Below are 25,788 nucleotides of genomic sequence, written 5' to 3'. Positions count from 1 at the left end.
GCCCCATTCGGTGTCCCCAGTACCAGGATTATTGTCTCCTAATCACTCCTCTGAGTTTCCCAGCCTTCTGCTCTCCAACTAATGTCAGAAGCCCCCATTGCCCACATTTCTTTAGACTAATCTAGGTGATAGTCTTGATTTGCATTGCCACTGATCCTTGCAATAGGAGCTGGCTTGTGTTCTCCTGAGGGATACATTCTGTTTCGGTCTCTGCTCCCTACAGAGGCACTCTGGGGAGACTTTTAAATTTATCTTATCAGTTTTCCCTTACCATGGCACACTGAGTCGTCTTTGAGTGCTGGCCCCTATTTCACTATGGGGTATGCAGGTGCAACATGCACTTGAGATCAGAGAATCGCTTGTAGGCAGCATCTATTGGCCTGTGCCTGCGCCCCAGCTCTCCTTGTGCCCCACACTGAGCGTATAAGGGGCGGTGCGGATCAACTGCCTCTCTAGTTCTTTCTTACTGCTGCATGGCCTGTATCAGAATCCTTCAATGTCTGGAGCTTCTCTTTTCTCTTCATCTATATATTCAAAGTTACATTATTCTTCCTTGTTGTTAGGGTTGGCTAGTTTTAGAGTCCTCACCCCAGGGAACCCTCACAGTCTCCCAGTGCAGGATTTGGCTTATGCCCATGATTCTGGGCTTCAAAAACTGTTTCTTGTCCCCGCTCCTTTTCACTCAGTGATGACCACCAGTGCTATCTCTACTGCCTTGGGCAGGTGCATATCTCCATCAAGTGCAGTGTTAGATGCTCCTTCCCCAGCCAAATGCAGTAGGCACGAGAGCGCCGACTTCAAAAACTCCACCTGGAGCAGGTAATGAGATGTCAGGAGTAAGGCCCTGCAGCTGTGCCTGCTCAGTACTCCTGGCACCATAACGAGCCAGCTAGGCTGCCCGATGGACCACGCTGCCGGATTGGCTGAGGAAGTCAGCCAGCTTAAGCCCAGCAGCAGCAGTAGCTCACTGGCTGCTCAATGCACACAACCACGGACTCCCTGCTTCCCTGTGCTCGTCTGTCTCCAAGCCCTGCTCCTGCTTTGCTCCTCCACAGCTCCAGCCCAGATCCTGCCCTGCACCCAGCCTTGTTCCCATCCTGACCCAGCCTTGCTCCTGCCTCAGAACCAGCCCTGCTTCTGCCTTCCTTGACTCCTGGCAATCTGATTCCGACTCTCAGCTCTGACTCCAACTCTGTCTTGACTCTGGGTTCTGTCATTCAGACTCTGTCTTGGTTCTGACCATCAGCCCTGGTTCTGACACTGTCGTGACCCTAGGCTCTGGCTTTCAGACTTCAACCACTAGGTCTGACTTCTACTCCGACCACTAGGAATGATAGCTTATGACCCGGTCTGCTGACATGAGACTCCAGTCTGACCAGGCCAGGGAGACCCCACCTGTACGTTGGCCAGAGTCGGCAAGGTGCATGCCCACTAGCTCTGTGCCTAATTCCAGAGCCGAGACGGGCAGAGAGAAGGACCCTCTGGCTGGGCTCCCTCGTGAGAGTAAGGGGCATTTTTGCAAACAGAAAAGCTGATCCCCTCTTAGACCCTCTAAGAAAAGACATCCCTCCTCGGACTCATCCAGGTCAGGCAAGCCTTCCGGCTTGGCCACAAAGCCTTAGATCATTCTAAGTCACATGGGCATAATCAGAAGACACAAAGGAGCAAGGCTTCTTCGGTACCAGCTTTTGAATTGACATCGACTGTGGTACTATCTAAACCAAAGTACCGAGACCTGAAAGATCAGGGACCACCAGTACCATCGGAGATCATCAGGTAAGAGAAAATCACTAGTAGTACTATCACAGCTCCATAAGGAACCACCACCTACTACAACTCCAGTGGCATGGAATGACAGATCACAACCTCCAAAGGTAATGGTCACTTATACCACTCCTGACGATGTCTTCATCCTGCCAGACCCACAGTCTCCCTTGTTGTCGAGACTGATCCTCACCAGGAGGATACAGTCTCTTCTCCAATGAAGAGTAATACAGCAGGTATCCCCTCAACATCAGGGAAAAGGGTTCTACTCAAAGTATTTCTCCGTTCCCAAGAAGAAAGGAGGCTGGAGACCCGTTCTTGCCCTGTGTCAACACAATGTTCTTGTTTGCAAGCTGAAATTCTGCATGTTTACGTTGGCATCCATAATACGATCCTTAGAAAAAGGCACACGATTTACAGCTCTCAATATGAAAGAGATACTTTCATGTGGACATTCATCCCTCTTGCAGATGATCTCTCAGGTTTGTGGTGGGCCCCCACCACTGTCAGTACAAAATGTGCCTGTGTGGGATAGCTACAACTCCCAGAGTCTTCACAGAAGTGTTCTGAAAAGTAGCAGCTTAGCTCAGACAAGGCGACACCACAATCTTCCCATACTTGGACAACTGGCTTCTGACTGGCAGGTCTTGCCTGGAAGTCTCAACATTAAGCTTGTTGCTGCTCCTTTTAGCATCCCTGGAAATCAGTGTAAACATGTAAAAATCTACCTTGTCTCCAACACAGACCATAGAATTTATAGAAGTGATATTGGATTCAATCAAGGCGAGAGCCTATCTTCCCAGGGACAGAATTCATGCCATAGGCGCTCTCATAGACCTGGTTACACACAACCCTTGAGCATCAGTTTGGATGTGCCTTACTCTCTTGGACCATATTGTGTCATGTATTTATGTAACGCCATTTGCCAGACTCCACCTTCGTTGCCTGTAAGCTTGGCTCTGAGCAAGCATAGCATGAATACCATAGTAACAATTCCCTCTGAGGTGAGGGCCCCTCTGCCATGATGGAGAGCCCCTTAATGTGTGTGTGACATCAACCTATTTGCAGTATACCTCCCAGGCACCCAGAATTCACTGGCGTGACTAGTGGCAAAATGCCTGCTGAGGCTCGTTGAGTGGGAGTTACCTGATTCTGTAGTAAACACCTTAACTGAGTGGGGAACCTACACTTGGGAAGTGGAAAATAAACTGCTCCAGCGAAAGCCCAAGGTCAGTACTCTAGGGCCAATGCACTCCTCCTACCTTGGACCAATCACTTTGGTTATGTCTTTCCTCCCATCCTGCTTACTACCTCGAGTTCTACAGAAATTCGACTAGACAGGGCACAAGCCATCCTCATTGCTCCCAGCTGGCCCAAAGCCAGACAATTTTGGTTTCCAAGCCTCCTTCAAGTGTCATCCTGTCCACGTATCAGCATTCAGACTTGTGCGGCTCTCCTGACCCACAAAAGTGACAGGGTCAGGCATTCCAGACCACATGCTCTTCATTTTTTGCCTTGGTATTTGGATTGTCAGCAAGCCTAGAACACTCCTGCTCTGAAGCCATACAGGTCATCATTAACAGTGGCAGGAAGGACTCCACTAGAAAATACTGCCTGACCAAATGGAGGCAGTTCTCTGTCTCAACAGAGACAGAAGATATTTCAGCTGTTTTGGAATATCTTCTTACCCTCAAGGTGATGGGCCTCTTTCTTAGCACGGTGCACTTTCATCTGGCAGCAGTTAGTGCGTGTTGTCTGCCAATGGACAGTTACTTGATCTTTCCTGCCTGGTAACAGCCAGGTTTTTGAAGGGCATGATCAGAACCTTTCTGCCAGTCAAGAAACCAGCCCCTGACTGGGATCTTAATTTAGTGCTCTCCATACTCTCTGAGCCACCCTTTGAACTGTTAGCTATGTGTTCCATGTCTCACTGTCAATTAAGGTTGCCTTCCTCGTTGCCAGTAGGGTAGGTGAACTTGGAGTGTTAATGGTTGACCCACCGTACACTATATTTCATCAGGATAAAGTCTTGCTATGACTACACCCCAAAATAAATGTCTAAAACTGTTTCAGAATTTCACGCAAACCAGTCAATTTACTTACCTGTATTTTCCCCGAAGTCCCATTCCCCTAGTGAGGAGGGGAGACTTAATTCCCTCAACATGAGATGAGCATTGACATTTTACTTCAGAGAAGGAAACAGATCAGAAAATCACCTAGACTGTTAGCAGAACACGTATGAGGATAAGCTGTATCCTCTCAGAGAATCTCCATGTGGATCTCTGGCTGTATCCTATTCTATCAGTTAGTATAGCTTCCTCCCCCACATGGGGTAAAGTCTCACTCTATAAGGGCACAGGCAGCCTCTGTAGCATCACTTCAAGAGATGCCTCTGATTTATATTTGCAAGGCAGCTACATGGAGTTCCATCCACACATTCATGAGACATGACTTGGTCCAGAACACCTCCTGCGTCCTCACACCCTCCTCCTCTCTAAGTACTGGTTGTCAGTCACCACCAACAGAATACTTTCAGGGACCAGCACTCAAAGAAGAAAGAGAAGTTACTTACCTTGTTGTAACTGGAGTTCTTCGAGATGTGTGGTCTCTACTTGTATTCCACTACCCACCCTCTTCCCCTCTGCTTCAGATCGTGATCTGATTTGCAGTAAAGAAGGAACTGGTGAGGCGGTCAGTCCGCCGCACCCCTTATGCCCTCGATGCAGCGCATGAGGAGAGCTGGGGCGCAGACATGGGCCAACAGACTCTGCTTGCAAGAATTCTCCAGTCTCAGGTGCATGGAGCACATGCGTACCCCCTAGGGGACTACAGATAGGGACCACACATCTCAAAGAACTCCAGTTACAGTAAGGTAAGGAACTTCCCTTTATTGACTGCCCCTGACACTGTGACACAGTTTCACTTTAATTATGTAAAATCTGGGATAAATGAGGGAGAAATATACCCCTTAATCTGTGGAAGATACTGTTTTCCTCTATTTCTGAATGTATATTGTTTCTACGGATGAGGCATGGTGGCAGCACATTAGGTATCTAATTCCTTGTGACAAAGAATTAATTATATGAAGGAAGAAAAGCCTTTGTGGATAACTGCGGGAGTGTAAGCAGTCTGGAAAAATAATTCATATAGTATAATGGAGAATACTACTATGCTAGCAGTAGTTCATTCAGATTTTGTAATGCTTTCTTTCATTTTTTAGGTGTGGCTGGACCTTTTGAAACCTATTATGAAACAGATTAGAAGTAAGTGCTTTCTTTGTCATTTACTGTATCCGTCCAAAATAGTTGAATTAGATCAGTGGTTCTCAAACTGTCAGTCAGGACCCCAAAGTGGGCCGCGACCCTGTTTTAATGGGGTCACCAGGGTTAGTTTAGACTTGCTGCGGCCCGGGACTGAAGCCAAAGCCCGAGCCCCACCGGCCGAGGGCTTCGGCTTCGTCCATGGGTGGCGGGGCTCAGGTTACAGGCCCTCCTCCCAGGTCGTCGAGGCTGGAGCTTTGGCCCCCCGACCCGGGGCGGTGGAGCTGGGGCAGGTTCAGACTTCGGTGCCCCTCCTGGGGTTGTGTAGTAATTTTTATTGTCAGAAGGGGGTTGCGGTGCAATGAAGTTTGTAAACCCCTGAATTAGATGAAGGGGGCTCCCTCAATTAGAACATTAACTTCATATTTTGTTTGGATTTTTTTGCCATCAGATATATACCTATCATATATATTGTGTACTATTAAGTTATATTCATAGTGATATTTTAAAATCAAACGGTCTGGTAATTAAAATTCATCTTTGGTAGCCAACCAATATTTTGTTTAATAGCTAATGTTTATACACTCACACAACACACCTTTGATCAGTGTTAGAGTTTGTTACAATAGCGAGGAAAGAATTGCATTTAAATGTTATCAATTTACATTTATATATAGCCTGCTCAAGTTATTGATCATATCCCTTTGATATTGAGCATGCTGAGTCAATTTCTACCGAACATGATAATGATCATGTTTCTGTATGTAAAGTGTTTTACTTTTGTCATTTCTGGTTTTAAACTAAACTTTATGTAGAAACACACATGGAGGGTTTATTCCAAAGCCCATTGAAGGGGTCAGACAGTGACAGATTTTAGAAAGTTGTTTCAAATACTAGAGGTAACAGCTTTATTGATAGTGGCAGCAAGGTGGGACACGAGGATGTGGAGTCAGGAATATATGATGAAAGAAAGAAAGGGATTAACAGAAACGGTAGTTTGCTTAAGGGCGCAAAATTGTCAGCAATATTCAGGGTGGGGGAAAAGAAAGGGGGAAAAGAAAGAGAAGGGAGTAGAGAAGAAGACTTTAGTGGGAAGGTGTTTAGGCTTCCTTTTATGATCTATTAAATAGATGTTATTGACTAATCTGAGGAACGTCAAAAATACTAGCAGGAGACACAGACTAATACACATTATTTTAGACTTAATAGTCTATTTCTGTATGAGAATGTGCAGACTGTTACAAATGTTTCATGAATTTTCCTTGGTCTTTTTGCTAGGACCTAAGCATGTTGTCGTAAAATTTGTGGTGAAATTCTTTCCACCAGATCATGCTCAGCTGCAAGAAGAACTGACAAGGTTAGTGATTCTGTAATTCTGTTTTTTAATTCCTTAATGGATAGGAGTGGGGAGGAAAATGGGAAGCACCAGGAGATGAGGGCAAAGGTTCTATCTGAGTATCCCTTCCATTACCTCTCCTCCTCGTGGGATGTAATTCACGGGACCGCGTCGTGCTAAGGAGCACCAGGGAGATGTGATGCAGGAGCCCACCATTTCTTATCAAGCCTCAGAGGAGAAACAATGCAGCAGGAGGTTTCCAGGAGCAGCAGTGGGATAGGGGAACTAGCCAAACTCCCTTACTTTCATCCCCAGTGGACCTGAACAATGGAGGAACCTGGCCCCCTTGAGAACTCTTCTCTGCTTGGGACCATAACTCGACCATCTGGGAGAAGATAGCTCTGCCTGAGGCTGCCGGGTGCAGCTGCTGGACCACACGTTCACATAGTCCTTATGAACTCATAAAATTCACAAAAATGATTTTATGACTGTTGGGGGGGGGGAACTGTGAGGGAGCGGAGCGAGTAGGATGAGGTATAAGAGGAAACAAGGGAGAAAACCTATATCTACTACAGCTAAATTGTGTACTTAGATATGTGCTTAATTTTTGATTCTCATTAAAGTGTCGATTTAAACTTTATTCAGTTTTGTGAAGGAATACACACTAGCTCAGTTCTCCTATCAGAAAAAGAGTAGTATTCCTATGTGTGTGTGTGTGTGTAGACATGAGGGTCAGAATGTGGGGCACATGTGTCTAGAGCTGGTCAACATTTTTTGTTCAGAAAGTTTTCAGGCTGAAAAATGCGGTTTAATCAAAACCAAAATTTGTCATGGGAACATATTAGGGCTGTCAATTAATCACAATTAATTAAAAAAAAATTGTGATTTAAAAAATTAATCGTGATTAATCGCAGTTTTAATCACGCTGTTAAACAATAGAATACCAATTGAAATTTATTAAATATTTTGATATTTTTCTACATTTTCAGATATATTGTATTATGTGTTGTAATTGAAATCAAAGTGTATATTATTTTTTATTACAAATATTTGCACTGTATGAATGATAAACAAAAGAAATAGTATTTTTCAATTCACCTCATACAAGTACTGTAGTGCAATCTCTTTTTCATGGAAGTGCAACTTACAAATGTAGAATTTTTTTTGTTACATACCTGCACTCAAAACCAAAACAATGTAAAACTTCAGAGCCTACAAGTCCACTCACTCCTACATCTTGTTCAGCCAATCGCTAAGATAGACAAGTTTGTTTACATTTACAGGAGATAATGCTGCCCTCTTCTTATTTACAATGTCACCAGAAAGTGAGAACAGGCATTTGCATGGCACTTTTGTAGCTGGCTTTGCAAGGTATTTACGTACTAGATATGCTAACATTCGTATGCCCCTTCATGCTTTGGTCACCATTCCAGAGGACATGCTTCCATGCTGATGACGCTCGTTACAAAAATAATGCGTTAATTAAATTTGTGACTGAACTCCTTGGGGGAGAATTATATGTCTCCTACTCTATTTTACCCGGATTCTGCCATTTATTTCATGTTACAGTAGTCTTGCATGATGACCCAGCACATGTTCATTTTAAGAACACTTTCACTGCAGATTTCACAAAACGCAAAGAAGGTACCAATGTGAGATTTCTAAAGTTAGCTACAGCATTCGACCCAAGTTTTAAGAATCTGAAGTGCCATCCAAAATCTGAGAGAAATGAGGTGTGGAGAAGTCTTTCAGAAGTCTTAAAAGAGCAACACTCCGATGCGGAAACTACAGAACCCGAATCACCAGAAAAGAAAATCGACCTTCTGCTGGTGGCATCTGACTCAGGTAATGAAAATGACCATGCGTCAGTCCACTCTGCTTTGGATTGTTATCGAGCAGAACCCGTCATCAGCATGGAGGCATGTCTTCTGGAATGGTGGTTGAAGCATGAAGGGACATATGAATATTTAGCGCATCTGGCACGTAAATATCTTGCGATGCTGGCTACAACAGGGCCCTGAGAATGCCTGTTCTCACTGTCAGGTGACGACGTAAACAAGAAACGGGTAGCATTATCTCCTGCAAATGTAAACAAACTTGTTTGTTTGACTGATTGACTGAAGAAGTAGTAGGACTGAGTGGACTTGCAGGCTCTAAAATTTTATATTGTTTTGTTTTTGAATGAAGGTTTTTTTTCTACATAATTCTACATTTGTAAGTTCAACTTTCATGTTAAAGAGATTGTACTACAATACTTGTATTAGGTGAATTGCAAAACACTATTTCTTTTGGGTTTTTTTACAATGCAAATACTTGTAATCAAAATAAATATAAAGTGAACAGTGTACACTTTGTATTCTGTGTTGTAATTGAAATCAATATATTTGAAAATGTAGTTAACATCAAAAATACTTTAATAAATGGTATTCTATTATTGTTTAACAGTGTGATTAATCACTACAGGATGGCATCTCCACCTTCTCCTTTTTGGCCATTTTGTGAATCTTACCCCTCATTTCCTTTGATTTTATTTTAAAAATGGCCTGGATTAATCACGATGAAAAAATTAATTTCTATGGCAAAGGCCATGACATGTTTTCTTTCATTTCAGTCAAAAACATTTATTTATTTTTTTGTTTCAACATTTCTGATTTTCAGATTTTTTCAGAATATTTTTGTTCTACAACATGTTGATATTTCAGCTCTCTGTTCTGATCCAGAACAGAAACTAAATTTGAAATGTTGAAATTTCCCATGGGATGAAAATCCTGTTTTCCAAAAGTTTTCCTCCTATCTGTGTAATCTCCTTTATAAAGTCCATCCCCACCTTGGTATTCCTCTGCATTTATTCCTGGCTTCTTTTATTTTAGTAAGTGAGCCACGGAGCAGAAAAAAAAAATTAATCCCTTTTCCTGGCCTGGAAATTGAAAAAACCCCAAAGTGTTTATTTGAAAGGCAGGCTAAAAAATATTAGAGGACAGGGCTAAATGAAAACTCCTAATATTGTGTGACTAGCAGAGAATTTCCCAGCTCTGAATATATCAAACTGAATATTCAGTAGCTTAGTAAGTGTACTGTAAATAGATTTTAGTTTCTTTCTGCACCTAGAGACATGGTTCTGAATCCTGATTACTTTTTTTTTTTTTTTGGTTGATTTTAAATTTGCAGGTTAAGAATCTTGTATGTGAATGTTAAAGCGTATGTGTGGAATAGTGTTATTGCTGAGAACACATCATGCTGGGGAGAAACAAAGCACTAATGTGAAGTTTGCATGGCTGTGAAAAGACTTGGAATGTCAGACTATGCCTATCTTTTAATGGGTTTCATCATTGCCAGAAAAAGAGAAGACCTAGTATTGGTTTTAAAAGGAAATTGATGTAGAGCTAGAATACATCATTGTATGTATTCTGTCTGCCATGTTTGCACAATCCTAAAATCTAGTGGCCATAATGACACAACTCTAATTAAGATTAGCTACTGTGTGATGTACAGTATATTCAATTAGGTTAGAAAAGCTAATTTGCCATCCTCTCTAGCTGTGTTTCTGTCTGTCTTCTTCCCTTTCTCCCCTGGTAGACTGCTCCAAAAGGTTACCTTCTTGCGGGACCCATTAAAATCCAGGCTAAATAGACAATATTGCAGTCCTAGATTTATGGATTATACTGCAGAGTTCATATTAGGGATTAATTTATTTGTAGTTTTCCTCTGTGCTGTGTATATAATTTGTGTATTTCTAAGTAGTCTGCAATAATCAAACCAAACTAGCATGATCGTTGTGCTAGCTTCTCTGTCAGTGCTGATTAACGTCTGTTTTTCTACACCCTCACCTGGAGCTATTACTTTGCTTTCTTCTGACAATACAGTATTACTGGTGAATTTTCTCATGAGAAAATTCTTCTGCATGATCTGAAGTAAAGCTGCTCTGAAATGTCTACATATTAAAATCCGATGACAGCTACTAGTGGGGGGATGGGGTGTGGGGCGGATGGCTCAGTGGTTTGAGCATTGGCCTGCTAAACCCAGGGTTGTCAGGTCAGTCCTTGAGGGGGCCATTTAGGGGTCTGGGGCAAAAATCTGGGGATTGGGCCTGCTTTGAGCAGGAGGTTGGACTAGATGACCTCCTGAGGTCCCTTCCAACCCTGATATTCCATGATTCTATGATAAGCTGAGGCCAGTTACCTGGTAATTCAGTGTTGATTTTGTGTGGTACTACTGTCCTAGTGGGAACCATGCTATCAAAAGGCTCACATATATACCGGTAAGCAAGATTTAAAAAATAAAATAAAATCATACAAAATGACCTAGCTTTCCTAAAGAAGCATCCCATAGTGTGCTCTTTGGTCCAGATATGTAATCCACATGTTTGCATGTGTGAAGAGGGGAGAGAAGAGACACTTCAGCAAGAATGTAAACATCTCTAGTTTTATAGCTGTTACGACCCAAAACTGGTCCATGGTTTGTCTTGTGCACAGCTATGATATATCACAAGTCCACTGTAATAACTTTCAACCTACCTCCCTGTCTATTTTGATTAATCCTTGTTTGCTTTGTAATGTCCTCTGATTATCATCTTATTAAATAGTGAGTTTTTTTAACTCTACTCTCCTGAGAATGTGCAAGGCTATAACCACAAAACACAAAATAGCACCTTTTTTTTTTTTATTACCAGCTTTGTCTGAGCTAGTTCATAGTAAGTGCCATCCTACCTAGAACCTTGCAAGCAGAACATACAATTTGAAACAAACAAAATATGTGGATGCAGCATTAACATGGCATGGTTAAAATCACACACTGCATTATCAAAATATATGCAGTTAATTTGGTAATTCTGTTTCAGAGAAAAGAAAGCTGCCATCAAGTTGCACCCTTCTTCAATGTACAGTAAGTTTTGCAGTGGTGCTTCTATGGAGTGCTCACTCTTAGAGCTCAGTGAAATTTTTCAGAGAAATACGTAATTTGCCAGAAATGCAGTTTGTCTGTCCCGAACTACTCACAAATTTGAATAGTTTTGAACAATTCCCCCCCCCCATTGTTTAGACTGGGTGGTGGTGCCTTCGTTTAGTATCGTTAGCTCAGTCGTTGGGGCACACTGTGATGTGAGAAACCTGGGTTTAGTTCACCACTCTGCTGTATAACCTATATTCTAGTGGTTAGCGCATTCACCTCTGTTCAGTTCCCCCTTCTGCCTGGTGTGGTGAAGGAATTTGAATGTGGATCTCCCACACTGCATGAGTGCCCTGACTGCTGGGCTCTCAGATATTCTAGGGCAGGGTTCTCTCAGTCTCTCCTGCTGAAGCTGTTCCATATTGTATAAAATACTTGAATAGTCATTGGGTCACAGAGAGCGCGTGAGAGTGACCCTTTAGCCTGGTGGCTAGGACACTCCCCTGGGAGGTAGAAGACCCAAATTCAGGTCCCTCATACAATTAATAGTTAATTATACAAAGTAGAACAGGTGCAACAGGAGAGATTGAGACCTGCCCCAGAATACCCTATGGCCCAGTTATTAGGATACTCTTCTGCAAAGTGGGAGATCCAAGTTCAAATCTCTTTTCCGCATTAGGCAGAGGGAGAAATTGAATGCAGGTGAATGTCCTAACGGCTGGATTACAAGTTACTAGAGGATGGCATCTCCACCTTTTCCTCTTTGGCCATTTTGTGACTCTTACCCTTAATTTCCTTTGATTTTATTTTAAAAATGGGCTGGAAACTAAACATTTAGTTTGACCTGAAATGACTTTTTTTTCCCGACTTTTTTGATTTGCCAAATTATTCATCGGTTTCAATTTGAGTCAAACCAATTTTTTTTTCCAGTTTTTTGGAACTGCCGACAATCCAAAAAATCAGTCATTTGTCCAAAAATCGCTTGAAATGTGGAAAATGTGTTTTTATATTTTTCAAATTTAAATTAAGCAAATTCTCTTCATGTGTTTTTTCTTTAAGTTTAAAAAAATGACTTTCAGGCTGACAAGAAGTGTAGTCTTCTAAGGAAAAATATCTTAGAAAGCTATGAAAAAAACTGAAGTTAAAAACTCACTGGGTTTGTAAAACTGTTTTGTAATTTTAACTAGGGTGCTTACTGCAATGTGCTTGTAGAAACAAACGTATTATCATAGCACCTTAAAAACATGAGTTAAAGCTGTCACAGCATGTGTCTCAGCACATTTGTGCTTACTAGATGTACTGAAGCAGATGTGATAGCAAATTCACTGTTGACTGGGGTCACCAAATGAAATTAATAGGCAACAGGTTTAAAACAAACAAAAGGAAGTATTTTTTCACATAACGCACAGTCAACCTGTGGAACTCCTTGCCAGAAGATGTTGTGAAGGCCAAGACTATAACACAGTTCAAACAAGAACTAGATAAGTTCGTGGAGGACAAGTCCATTAATGGCTATTCGTTTGGATGGACAGGAATGGTGTCCCTGGCCTCTGTTTGCCAGAAACTGGGAATGGGTGACAGGGGATGGATCACTTGATGATTACCTGTTTTGTTCATTCTCTCTGGGGCACTTGGCATTGGCCACTGTCGGAAGACAGGATACTGGGCTAGATGGACCTTTGGTTTGACCCAGTATGTCCGTTCTTATGAAGTCAAATTGCTCTGGGTCTCTCAGTGTATCTTGTTGTATCTGCAACTGTCTTGTAGATTGAAAGCTCCTCAGAGCAGACATTGATTTTATCAGTGTCTTGAACAATATTGAGTGTGTTGGTGGCACTTAACAGCTGGTGATGATGATATGAAATTTTAAGAGAACTATTTTGAAACTTGTGGAGACAAGAAATAGAGATTTTAAGTGAAATGTTCTTGATCATATTTGCTGTTTGACCAGTGATCAGAGAGGCGAGGAATGTAGACTAAAATGTTCTTTAATTTTTTTTAAAAGAAAGTACAAACAACTGCATTATAAAAGATTTAAAAGTGTCAATTTTCCAAACATTTTGTGGGGATTTTGATGCAGGAGTCTCTGATGTTAATACTAGTCCTGTGGATAACTCTGTATCCTTGCTTGTTGCTTTGAAAATGTGTCCGTAAGGATCTGGTTTAAACCCACTAGAGCAAAGAGATGCATAATGAAGGAAAAATTAGGCAATATCTGAGCCTGATTCTGCAAGCCTTCTCTGTTCGGAACTCCCATGGAAATCTGTGAGATTTCCATGCCTGGAGGTCTGACCGGATCACACCCACTAGCTCAGTGGTTCGAGCATTGGCCTGCTAAACCCAGGGTTGTGAATTCAATCCTTGAGGGGGCCACTTAGGGATCTGGGGCAAAAATCAGTACTTGGTCCTGCTAGTGAAGGGAGGGGGCTGGACTTGATGACCTTTCAAGGTCCCTTCCAGTTCTATGAGATAGGTATATCTCCATATATTATTATTATTATTATAACTGTATTGACTTTTTATCTTATTGTGTGGCAGTATTACCCAGTTGCTCATTGTGCCTTTGTATGGATGAAATTGTTATATGTGAATCCTTCAGAGAAGACCCTTGAGAGGAAGGATTGTCAGGGTGTTGTCCTGGGACTTAAGAGACCCTGATTCAGTTCCCTGCTCTGCCAAAGACTTCCTTTGTGACCTTGGGCAAGTCACTTAGTCTCTCTGTGCCTCACTTCCCTTTCTGTAAACAGGGATAATAATTCTTCCCTAACTTGCAGAGGTGTTGAGACCAACAGCATTCAAGATTGTGAGGTGATCAGATACCATAGCTAGATAGAGATGTTTAATCAAGGCCTCACTCCTCATTGTCCGGCTATGCCAGAAGGAGGACAGGAAACACTGGATGTGGTTTAAGTAGACCACAACTTTATCCCTACATGTCAGGGAGGCCCCGGCAGATAAAAGTGCTCAGGGGGTAAGTCCATAATCATTTACATATACCTGAGTGGAGGCTGCTGTCAGCCCTCCCCCTGCACCCATCCTGGTCCCCAGCCAAACTGCTGCTGAGATCTCACTACCCCCACACTTAAATGAGGATTAAGGGGGCTATAAAGGAGGCTGGTTGGCTTCCTGCCATACCAGTCATAGGAGCCCCTAACCTTCCTTCCCTCTCCCACCCCCCGCCAGTTTCCTCTCCTTTAAAGGATACGTCCTTTAAATCCTTTCCCAATCCATTTTATCTGATCACCGTATCCCTTCTCTATGGAGTATCTGCACTGGACAGCCGCCACAAAGAGGTGCCAGCGGTTAGCTTGGCTGCCTTCCCCTGCACACCTAGCTGGGTTCCCAGACATCTCCTAATGCCCCCAAAAGCGTCAGCTCCCAAGTCTGACAGTAAAATCCCATCCTCCCTGAATAATTCTGGTGCCCCCTATGCAATGTATGAATGTGGCTACCTCCCTATTCACATACTTCCTAGCCTTGCCGAACCTAAGGGGGCTTCACAGTTCCCTGCCACACCCTATGTTGCAATGAGTCCAACCAAATAATTTTTATTCCTGGGAAAAGTTCCAGGATCTGACCCAAGTCCTGCTTAGCTCCGATCGTTATGTCCAGCCCTTTACATGTTCCCAGATTATTTTCTCTGAGGTGAACCACATCCTTTTTATTAGCAAACTCCTTTCCCCAAATGACCATTGCAACCAAAATGGGGGAAAAATTCCAGAAATGTTTTATTCTGCACTACCCCTTTTTGTATCCAGGCAGAGGAGCATTGCTGGGTGCACCATCTGCCTGGGTAAAATACCCCCAAACCTGTACCTCCCGAAGCATCCGAGTAGATCTGTAAATCAGCCTTGAATATCCATTCCTCCCTCCACAGAGACACTCCATTAAAATGAAACTGTTCCAACATCCCCAAATCTGCCTTCATCTCTCTAGTAAATCTTATAAAATGGTGAGGTCTGGCTATGCCTGTGGTGACCACTGCAAGCCAGGCACAGAATGCCTGCCCCACAAAGTGAAGATGCCTTTCCTACGCAAGCCCCAGTAGCTCCTAAAGCTTATCCTGAGCGGGGGAGTCATATACCCACCGGAGTGTCTAGTTCAATCCCCAGGTAGGTTAACGTAGTGGATGACCCTCTGTTTTTAACTTCTCTAGGGGTACCCCTAATTTTTTAGGCAGGGCCTGAAAGGTGTCCATCAGGCTAATACACTCATCTGAATTCACCCTGCCTACAAACAAAAGTAATGTACTACCTGCCGTAAATCTGCTTCCTGCATCACTGCCCTATGCCAAACAGGATATTGTACATCCCTTGGGCACAGCTTTCTCAAAATAGAATTGTCTTTTGAAAGAGAAATCCAAAAAGTTCAAGTCAGAAGGATGCAGGGATGGAAAAGCAGACTTGATATCACACTTGGCCATCAGCACCCCAGGCCATAAGCCCTAACAATGTGCACAGCCTCATCAACAGAGAAATAGCCAACAGAACACAAGGCTGGGTCTGTTCCATTGTTAATTGAGCTACCCCATGCATATGACTGGTGATGAATTTAAGTGATAATCACCCGGAGCTTTCTTAGGCACCAATCCTAAGGGAGAAACACGCAAGTTCTGTATAGGCAGATGATCGAATGGTCCTGCCTTTTCTCCTTTAATTCTTGCATAATCTTTTTCTTTACAATATAACCCACTCCCACTAAGGACTTCAAATTTTTGGACATCACATGACTTCTTTCCCTCATAAAGGGGATCCTAAGCAGTAAACCCATTCAATAAATATGCTCCATCCATCTTATTAGGGTAATCTCAATAGAGCACCCTTAACACCTCCCCCACCATACCCTTTCCTGTGCCTTGGGCTCCATACCCTGATCCTGCCCCCAGGGGTCTGTGGGCAGCACGTGACTTGCCTCCCATTCTGTTTCCCCACTGTGGTCTTCCCACACTGTTGTGGCAATTGCGGGCTGCATGGGCCCCAAAGTGCATTTCACATGCCTGAATTTGCAGATGCGATGAAAACAACTGCTTTCATTAAATGCCTAGCAGATGTGATTATGAGCCTCGGGCCTCTGGCAGGCTTGCTGCAGAATGAACAGGCCATTGTTAGTGTGGAAACCAGGCCCTCATAGTGTCATCCACTCTACCGCGGCGTATAATGCGGCATGTCCCATCAGATCCTGGTTTGTTTCCACATTCAATCTAAACAGTTTGTCAGAGTGAAACCAAGCCATGCCCCCAAACGTGTTATATGCCCGTCTGATTATATGCATCTATTTGAACAATGCTGGGCTTCTGTCTGGATGGGCCTCTGCAGTAACGCCAGCGTAGATCAGGAAGGCAGCTTCCCTATTTTCCCATGCTCTAACAACCCTGCCCACTTGTCTATCTCATTGCCCTGCTTGCTCTGCCCTGGCTTACTGTCTGTCAGCACCTCCCTGGGCAACAGTGATGACATGTCTACATATTCACCTCTCTCAAAATTTTATCTTTAGTATTACTGAGAAGGTGAACTCCCATCGGGTCAGCCACCCCAGCATACCCACAGTCATGACTGACCATCGGAGCACCCTTGGTGCCCTGTAGCCCCGCAGCTGGCCCTGGGGAAGCAGTTCTGTCCTGTGAATTCACGTTCCCTATCAGTGAGTGAGTTGTAGGGTGCTTATATATCACCCCCCAGTAAGGGCTCCCACCCCATGGTGAGGAGTCTGCCATGTCTGACTGTTGCCTGCCTCCCACGCTCAAGCCCATGCTGAGTTTCCATTATTATCATTTGCAGACCTCCCACCTATTGAAGCACCCAGCTGCTGCAACAACTGAAGGTTGGCTTGCAACAGCTCTGTTATGCCATTAGCTTCTGTAGAAGGTGTGTGTAACCCAGACATCCCAGACAAAGCTTTAGGACACCCGATCCCCGCCGTGGCCTATTTACTAGTTCTGCTACCCCTCTAAGTTCGGTGGCTGCTGCCTTCTGGTGGGGGAGATGTGACAACCCTCTCCTCCCCCACTTAGGTTCCCCTAGATGAAAAGTGGCCAAGTTCCCTGAATCCCACAGAGGTGCCCTCTACAGACACTTGCAGCATTGTATGGAAGGGATTAACTTTCACTACCTGCCCCTACAACATCCACTTGGTGCTGGTCACACTCACCCCTGCCAGTCGTGTTGCTGTCCTGTCTGAAATCTGTTCCTTCAAATGTCCTGGCTCTGGGTGACCCAGTACACCTTGTAAACGTTGTGGTGCTGTGGAAACGACTTTGGAAGCAGCTTCCCAGTCAATTCTCTGTTGGCTCCCCCACCCCGGAATGCCTCCACCATGATAGTCCACCACTGGGAGTGTTTGCTTCCCCAGGCTCCCCAATACTTCCCAATAGAGGGGAATCCATTTGGTAGACTGATAGACTAGCCTGGGATCTGCTCACTCTGGTCCTGGGTCCTCTTGCCCATGTGGTGAGAATCCCAGCCCTGGTTTCACAGGACTCCTCGAGCCCCACTCCATCCCCCCTGAGCTGAGTTTGGACCTCCCTCCCCCATCTGCTCTAACAACACACCTGCTATGGCCGGCTGCAAGGGAGGTCCCCATCCCTTTTACTGGTCTGCTACAGCCCTAAACTGATGAGTTTGAAACTCCCTCCCCTTCCCCTTTCTCCCACAAAATGCCTGCTTCTACCCCTGCCGGTTCTCAACAGTCTCTACTACCATGTGGTGCCATGACTCTGAGAAAGCAAAGTTTGCTGTGCTGCTGTTCCTGCTGCTCCACCTGGTCCAGGTGAAAGAAGGCTTTTCCTGCAACAGTGTGCACCTAAATAGTCCCCCCCTCTCCCAGTCACTGGGGGCGGGGAGGTGAGAGATGGGTCAGCATCCCCACATGGACCTGGTCTGAAGCTGCTGCAGCAGCAAGTCACTCTCACACTCAGCCATCTATCTATCCCCTGAAGGGGCCAAACACCTTTTCCTACAAGCCAGACGGCAGCTCCCACCACTTACTGTGCAGTGAGGTCATTCTCTGGTGGCTGCCTAATTGGAAGTTCCATTGGCACCTTACGAGCAGTAGGAGATAACGCCACTCCAGGGCCTTATCCAGCATTCTTTCTTGATCAAATAGGCTCCAATGTCTAGGGCTGCTTGTTAAACTATTGCTGAGGGTACCATGTTTTGTCTACACTGTCATTTCAGTTCCAGTGCTCATTACGTTATATAGACATTTAGGCTGTCTTGGCTATGAAAAGCAGCTGCTATGTAAAACCCTAAAGACTAACACATTATTGTTCTGCTTTATTGAGTCTCTAAAACTCAAGAAAATCAGATCACTTGTATAGATTCCAACAGGCAAAGGGTACCTATTGCCAGATTATGAATCAGCATTTTATTGCTTTTTTTCTTAGTGCTTTGTATGTGATTTTGTTCACTTTTGTGTTTGCAGGTACCTGTTTGCATTGCAAGTGAAGCAAGACCTGGTACAAGGCAGGCTAACGTGTAATGACACCAGTGCTGCACTCTTAATCTCACACATAGTACAGTGTAAGTTCTGCTTTTTTCCCTTCTTATAGAAAGAGAAATGGGTTGGTGGGCAGGAGCAGCTTTGTCAGGCTGTTAATCAATAATTGCCTGTGAACATATCTTCAGCATGTTATACTGTAGAGTACAGCATAAAAACCTTTGCAGAGGCTCCATGTTTTGTATGGCGCTGTGGGCGTGGGTATTTATATACATTTTATTATTTCAAGTAAAGAACAGGTGCTCAGAAATATCCTGGGCATTGAATCTGGATTTTATTGTTTGTTTGCATTTTCAAAGAGCTGTGCTTGGCAGCCTGCCAGGCCTCTGCAAGGAGCAGTTTCTGCAGAGTGGCAAATGGGTTGAATTCTTCAACTGAATTCCTGTTTTGTTTTATAATTTATATTTGACTTTTTATCATGTCAGTAGAGTATAAGATTCCTGGAGATCTGTGTACTGTCTAGAGCAGAGTAAATAAATATGCTTAGAATGACAGACTAAAGCATAGTCCTGATAGAAGTGATAGGAGGAGAAAAACCAATAGCTTTTAACTTGTTTTTATACAGACACATGAGAAAAAAGAATGTTTGTTCAGATCATACGTTCACTCATATCAGCATGTAAAAGCTACTTTTGTCCTCCAGATATAAAAAGCAATCACTTAAAAGGGAATACATGTTTTCCATTTCAAGAATTTATGGAAACCCATATCTAGAATAATGTTATGAAAATCGGCTTTGAAGCATATATAGACAATGCCAGAAATGTTTAGCCATAATAGATCATCACTTTGAATTACCATTGTGAAATTCAGCACTGCATATTTCTGCTCAAACACAGCTAAACATAGATAGCATCTTAGTTAACAAAGATTTTCAAAGTTCTTTAGAGGTATATCCCTGGTAAAGATGGGATAGTAAAGAGAGTAAAGATGGTAAAGAGGTATATCCCTGGGTAAGATGGGAAGGTGGGCTGTTTCTTTCCATTATTAATGTTTGGTCCAAAAGCATATGCCAACAACTCTCCATTCACTTTGACCTCCAATGACCTGTATGACTGAGCAGCGGTGGGAGATAAAAAGAGCAGCCTTAGTGAAATTCTATATCCCTGTGACCATTTTGAAACTGAATGTTTTTGCAGCCCAGACTTCAAGGGGAAAAAAGTTCAACCTTTTAAAAGGAAAAAGCTTTTCATGTGTGGTTCCAAAAGGGACTGAGTCTCAACAGAATTGTAACAGAAGTAGGTGGTGAACAAGTACATAACTTTTTATTTTCTCAGCAACTGTGTTTACGCTTCTCAGGAAGTTGGGAGAAGTTTTGTCTGGAAGGTCAGTCCCTGCCTTCTGACTTCAGCCATGGAAAAAAAGCAGAGCTCCAACTGAGAGGCTGTAAACCTGAAAGGAGAGTTCTTTGAGTAATTGTCCCTCTGAGTGCTCCACTTCAGATGTGCATGTTCCCCTATGGTGGGGGACCGCTGTGTCCCCTTAACTCTCCAGCCTGGGCTTTCTCACAATGCTTTGTTAGTGACAAGCAGAAAACCCCCTCCAGGTGCCGCTATCACTTAGCACAACAGCATGTGGAGCCCCACACCCAGCTAGATTGCGTGAATGCTCCCAGAGCCACTCACGAATCTCACAGAGAGAAAGGCACCTACCAATTCCCCCCAGCTCCCAGCCTTGTATCCCAGAACTGTACCATCTTGCCCTGGTCAGAAACCTGACCAGTGTAAGTTTATTACCCAATGTAATGGTAATAATGTAGATGTAGAGAGGACATGCACCAGCCTTTGTACCTGAGCTGAGATTTCCCAGGCACTTCAACCAAACCACACTGTTTTAAGTAAAATATAAAACAGATTTGTTAACTACAGAAAGATAGAGTTTAAGTGATTTATAAGTGTTAGGCACTAAAGGTCAGAGATAGTTACCAAAAAAAAAAAAAAAAAAAAGGTAAACATACAGTCTAAATCTTAAACCTTACTAGACTAGGTTGTATTTGGATCAAGCAGTTTTCTCACCCCACTGGATGTTACAGTTCTTAATACACAGGCTTCCCCTTTTAAGCCTGGAACCAGTCTCCTCAGATCAAGTCTTTGTCTTCCCAGCATTCTTGTTGCTTCCAGCGTAGGTGGGGAAGGAGAAAGGCCAAGGCATGATGCCACTGTCTCCTATTTTGAATCCTCAGTCCATGTGCCTTGAAAACACTAGCCCAGACATGTCCTGGTGGGCTTTGCTGAGTCACAGGGTTGAGCGCAATCCCCCATTGTGTGATGCTTGGGCAGCCCTGTTACATTATTGTAAACCCCTTGTTTACAACTCCCCTGCTGATTAATGGTTGCTTAACACCCTCCGGGAAGTGGATCACCATCTACCAGTAGAGACTCTCAAACTTGCAACATATTTCAGCAACAACCATACAGCAAAATCTCATAACTTCATATACACTGACGATATACATATTTGGACAGAACAATGGGTTTCTTCAGATCATGACCTTTCATATGATATCTTACACGGCATATTTTATATGAAATCTATATCATAACTATATGACGGGTGAATATGAGGGTCCCAGGGGGCTGCTTTGAGGTACAGAGTGCCACAGCCCCTGATCGGAGATTTTGGGTAGCAGTGTCTGCATGATCTCCTCCTGTGCTCTATACACCATTGTGCTCTGATCTGAGGGCATGCAAGGCAGGGCGGACCCGCCACCATTCCAGTTCCTTCTCAACTGCTCTGCAGTGTCTGGGTAGCTTACCCCTCGTCCTAGCTACCTTCCGTGCATTATTCTTAAATTTTTCATCTTTATCATCTTTTTTTTTTTTTTTTTTTTTTTAAATTTTAACTTTCCTTTCATGATTTTCATGTGGATTTTGGGGGGGAGGAGGCTCCTCCCTTTTTTTGTGGTCCCCCACCCATAGGGCCTCTCCGTTGGTTGGAGCCTTCTTTTCCTTTCTTCTTGATGGGTACGCCCCAAGCCCTGAGTTTTAAACCCTGTTACACCTGTAGAAAGTCTTTTCCCTTCACCAGTGGTCATTCCAGTAGTCCCTGCTGTCTGGGGGGAGACACACATCCCTTCGAGGTTTCAAGCTCTGTATCGGATTTGGGAGTAGATCCAGGAAGCTGAGAGAAGACAGACTTAAGCTGCTCCTCATAGAGCATTCTATGAGACCCTCCTCCAACTTGACTCCCCATGATGATGCCTTGCTAGAGCCAGTGAAAACAGTATGGCAATCACCAGCCATTGTCCCATGCACTTTCAAAAGAGCAGACAAGAAATATTATGTACCCACCAAGGGCGCAAAATAACTATTCACCCGTCTTGTCCTGAATTCCTTAATGGTTGATGCTGTAAATAAAGAAAACAAACACTACCATTCCAGGCCCACACTACACAATGAAGAGCATAAATGGCTGGACCTTTGGGGCCTAAAAGTTACTCTCTGCCTGCTTACGATTCAGGGAAGCAAATTACCACACCCTGAGTACTAAATACAACTACACAAACTACAATAAATTCATTCATTTTATTGAACATCTCCCACAAGAAGAAAGAGGTCAGTTCCAAGTTTCTAGTCCTGTTCAACTCACTGGAACGAAGACTCAACACAGAAAAGCCCACTTTGATACCCACCCAGTGTATCGAGTTCATAGGAGTCACCCTGGACTCCTGAACATTCAGGGACTACTTACCATCAGATTGATTCATCACCCAGCTTCAGTTAAGTCCTCAAACATCAGCAAAAACCTACCTGCAACTGTTGGGTCACATGGCAGGCTGCACATTCATGACACCTCATGCCAGATTATATTCCTGATGCTTTCAGGACTGTCTATATGCCCAAAAATCATGGCCTAAACAAATGAATATCAATTCCCCAAAAAGTCCTCAAGTCTTTTGATTGGTGGAAAGATCCCTGCTAGACTTGTGGGGGAGGTTCTTTTCATTCATCCATCCTCCACAGAAACCATAACAGCAGACTCCTCTCTGATAGGATGGAGTGCCCACCTTGAAAACCTTACAGTACAGGGAAAGTGGACCCCTCAGGAATCTGCCTTTCACATCATTCTACTTGAGCTTAGAGCTGTTTGGTATGCATGCAACCCATTTTCTACCCATAATCAAAGATTATCCAATCAGCGTCATGATGGATGACCAAACAACCATGTATTACATAAACTGCCAATGAGGAGCAAGATCCCTATCCTTGTGCACAAAAGAAGTAAAACTTGGAAACTGGTGCATAGCCAACCAGATCAATATCTCAGCCGCATATGTACCTCGTCTACAGAACACCATAGCCAACAAGCTGAGCAGAAATTTTTGCCAAGAACACAAGTGGGAACTGAGCAATCTGACCCTATAGGAGATATTCTTCACTTGGAGCTTCCCAGAGTTAGACTTCTTTGCAACATCATTCAACAAGATATTTCGCAAGATCTACTTAAAGGGAGGACATGGCTGCAATTGCCTAGGAGATGCTTTCCTCATTCCATGACCACGATCACTGCTGTATGCATATTCTGCCCACCCCCTCACACTATTGCTTCCCAAAGTCCTAAAAAAGATAAAACACAGGCGAAGTCAAAATCATCCTGATAGCGACATCCTGGCAAGAATGGGTATGGTTCACAGATCTGATTCACCTGTCACTTTGTTTTTAGAGAAACAGACTTACTGACTAAAGAATCAGGGAAAACTATTTACCCCAATCTTCCCACGATACCTTTCAAGGCTTGGCTCCTGGATGGTTCTTGGGCATAGAAAATGGCTTGCTCATTTGAAGTGCAGAATGTGCTGTTGGTAGGAAACCATCCACAAGGAAGATCTTCATAAAGATCTTGGAAACCACTCCAGTTCAGGTGCATCCAGCATGGTTTGTCTCCCTCTGATTCCCACTAAACACACATTTTAGACTACCTGTTAAGTTTAAAGACCTTGGGTTTGTCACTGAATCCATCCAGTTCACCTGTTGCAGCCTCCAACTTACCTGTTGTGTATTCTCTGTCTTTGCACATCCTACAACCTCTAGATTCATTGAAGGACTGGCCAACTTTTTTCCACAAATTAACCTATCCAGTTTCGGACCTTAATCTCATCCTCAGTGCACTAATGAGACCACCCTTCAAGCCCTTAGCAGAGTGCTCTCTTCTGCACTTATCCATGAAATTCTCTCTTCACAGGGCTGTTATGTCAGCTAGAAAAGTAGGGAAATTCTGAGCCCTTATGGCAGATCGATCTTACACTGTTTTTTATTGGGACGAAGTGGGACATCCTCGTTTTCTCCCCAACATCTCCTCAGACTGCCACATTAATCAGGACATACAATTACCCATCTTCTAAACTGCACAACTTTAGATAAGATGCTAGTCTACACATTTTGGATGTCAGGAGGTCACTAGCTTTCCGTCTAGAACTAGACCCTTCAGAGCCTCTTCTAGACTTTTTGTCTCCTTCGCAGACAGAATGAAGGGAGCCCCTATTTCTGCCCAAAGACTACCCAAATGGGTCTTAGGATGTATTTTATCCTACTGTGAACTCTCTTCTATGCATCCTTCCTCCAGGCGGACTGCCCATTCCACCATAACCCTAGTCAACCTCTATTGCTTTGCTCAAGAATGTCCTCATCAAAGACATTTGTAAATTTGCCACCTGATCATCTGTTCACACCTTTTCCCAGCACTACATCATAGGTATGCTTCCAGATCTGATGCAGCGTTTTGGATGGCTGTTGTCCAATCTGTACTAGATAGAACTCCTCAGCACTCACCCTCTCAGTTTAGGCACTGCTCAGAAGTTAGGTGAAGTGGAGCACCCATAGGGACAATTACTCAAAGAAAGAGGTTGGTTACATGTAAAGTAACTTGAGTTCATCGACATACTTTCTTCCTATGGGTGCTCTACTACCCATTCTCCATCCCCCCTACTTCAAAGACCTGTCATTAGGCTGGATTTCACAATGGAGTGGGAACTATTTTAAAGCCCTCAGCAGAAATAGAAAAGAATTGGTTGGAGAGTTAGGATTTAAACAAGGAAAGATAAATTGTGCAGTCTATAACAAGAAGACTAAGTATGATAGAATGATCCATAGGATTAAAGCCATGCTAAGAGCAAGTTGAACGAGATGAGAGACCTGTCATCACAGGCAAGGAGTAAGTTATTTACTCTTTTAGCCTGTTCATCGTTAAAAAGAGATTTGCTAAGGGACAGAAAAACCTAAATTGATTGAGTCTTAGTTAACTGTTCCTCTTTCCTGCCAGACTAAGAGTGTGGTGTATGCAACGGTGTCTTTTAATTGCTTTTAATTTTCTTCACTGAAAAAGTCTTAAATAACATTTGATCAGGACTTCTCTGCAGATGAAGGTTTGGGTGCTGATTAAACTAGATGGGATTTTCCGTATTGTTTTATATATATAAAATTATAATTTTAATTGTGCTTGTGGGATTTTGTTTATTATTATATGTGATGAATACCTGTAAATATTATTCACATTTTACTCATCACCCATGCAAGTGCTTAAAATACCTTTTTAAAAACAAATTTTCTGTTTGTTTGTTTTTTAACCTGAGAAATATCAGAAATGTCAACTCTGGTTACATTGATTTTGGTAGCTGTCTTATATTGGAGAGAGGGTGTCCAGAGAATGTATATTGTTAGTTTCTGCACCTAAATTGGAGGGTTTGTGGTGTTGAATCTGTACCAAAGATTTCCTTCTCCCCCCCCCAAAAAATGTTAAGTAGTCATTGCAGTGAAATAGTTAACAAAAATAAGACCAAGTTTTAAACCGTTTTTAAACTAAAAATCCCTTTTCTCAGTTGTACCAGTTTCACTCCTTTGCCTCTGATAATGTTATTTCACTAGATCTTTAATAACTATAGAGTTTCCTAGTCTAGACAGAACCTAAATTTCTGACAAGTTGAACATTTTAAAAATGGCTCATATGTTAAAAATGTGTAGGTTCCTGTATAACAATAGGAAGTTATGCTCTGAAAGTGGCTCAGTCACTGAGGGAATGAGATTCCAGAACCCTTTGTATTATCTTAAACTGGTA

The 25,788-nt window shown here is 43.2% G+C and overlaps 1 protein-coding gene across 1 annotated transcript in view; it reads left to right on the top strand.

Annotated features, from left to right (window-relative positions):
* The window catches only part of FARP1 (FERM, ARH/RhoGEF and pleckstrin domain protein 1), a 275,111-nt gene that overhangs the window by 155,352 nt on the left and 93,971 nt on the right, over window positions 1–25,788 (top strand). Inside the window, exons 3-5 of the mRNA XM_065414550.1 lie at window positions 4,985–5,027; window positions 6,303–6,381; window positions 18,664–18,761. Of these exons, the coding sequence (XP_065270622.1) occupies window positions 4,985–5,027; window positions 6,303–6,381; window positions 18,664–18,761 (220 nt within the window). The remainder of the gene's footprint in view (window positions 1–4,984; window positions 5,028–6,302; window positions 6,382–18,663; window positions 18,762–25,788) is intronic.

The sequence above is a fragment of the Emys orbicularis genome, chromosome 1 (genome assembly GCF_028017835.1).
Source record: "Emys orbicularis isolate rEmyOrb1 chromosome 1, rEmyOrb1.hap1, whole genome shotgun sequence".
In the NCBI taxonomy this organism is placed as follows: Eukaryota; Metazoa; Chordata; order Testudines; family Emydidae; genus Emys; species Emys orbicularis.
The sequence above is the reverse complement of the archived record's forward strand: the minus strand, read 5'-3'. Positions and strand labels throughout refer to the sequence as shown.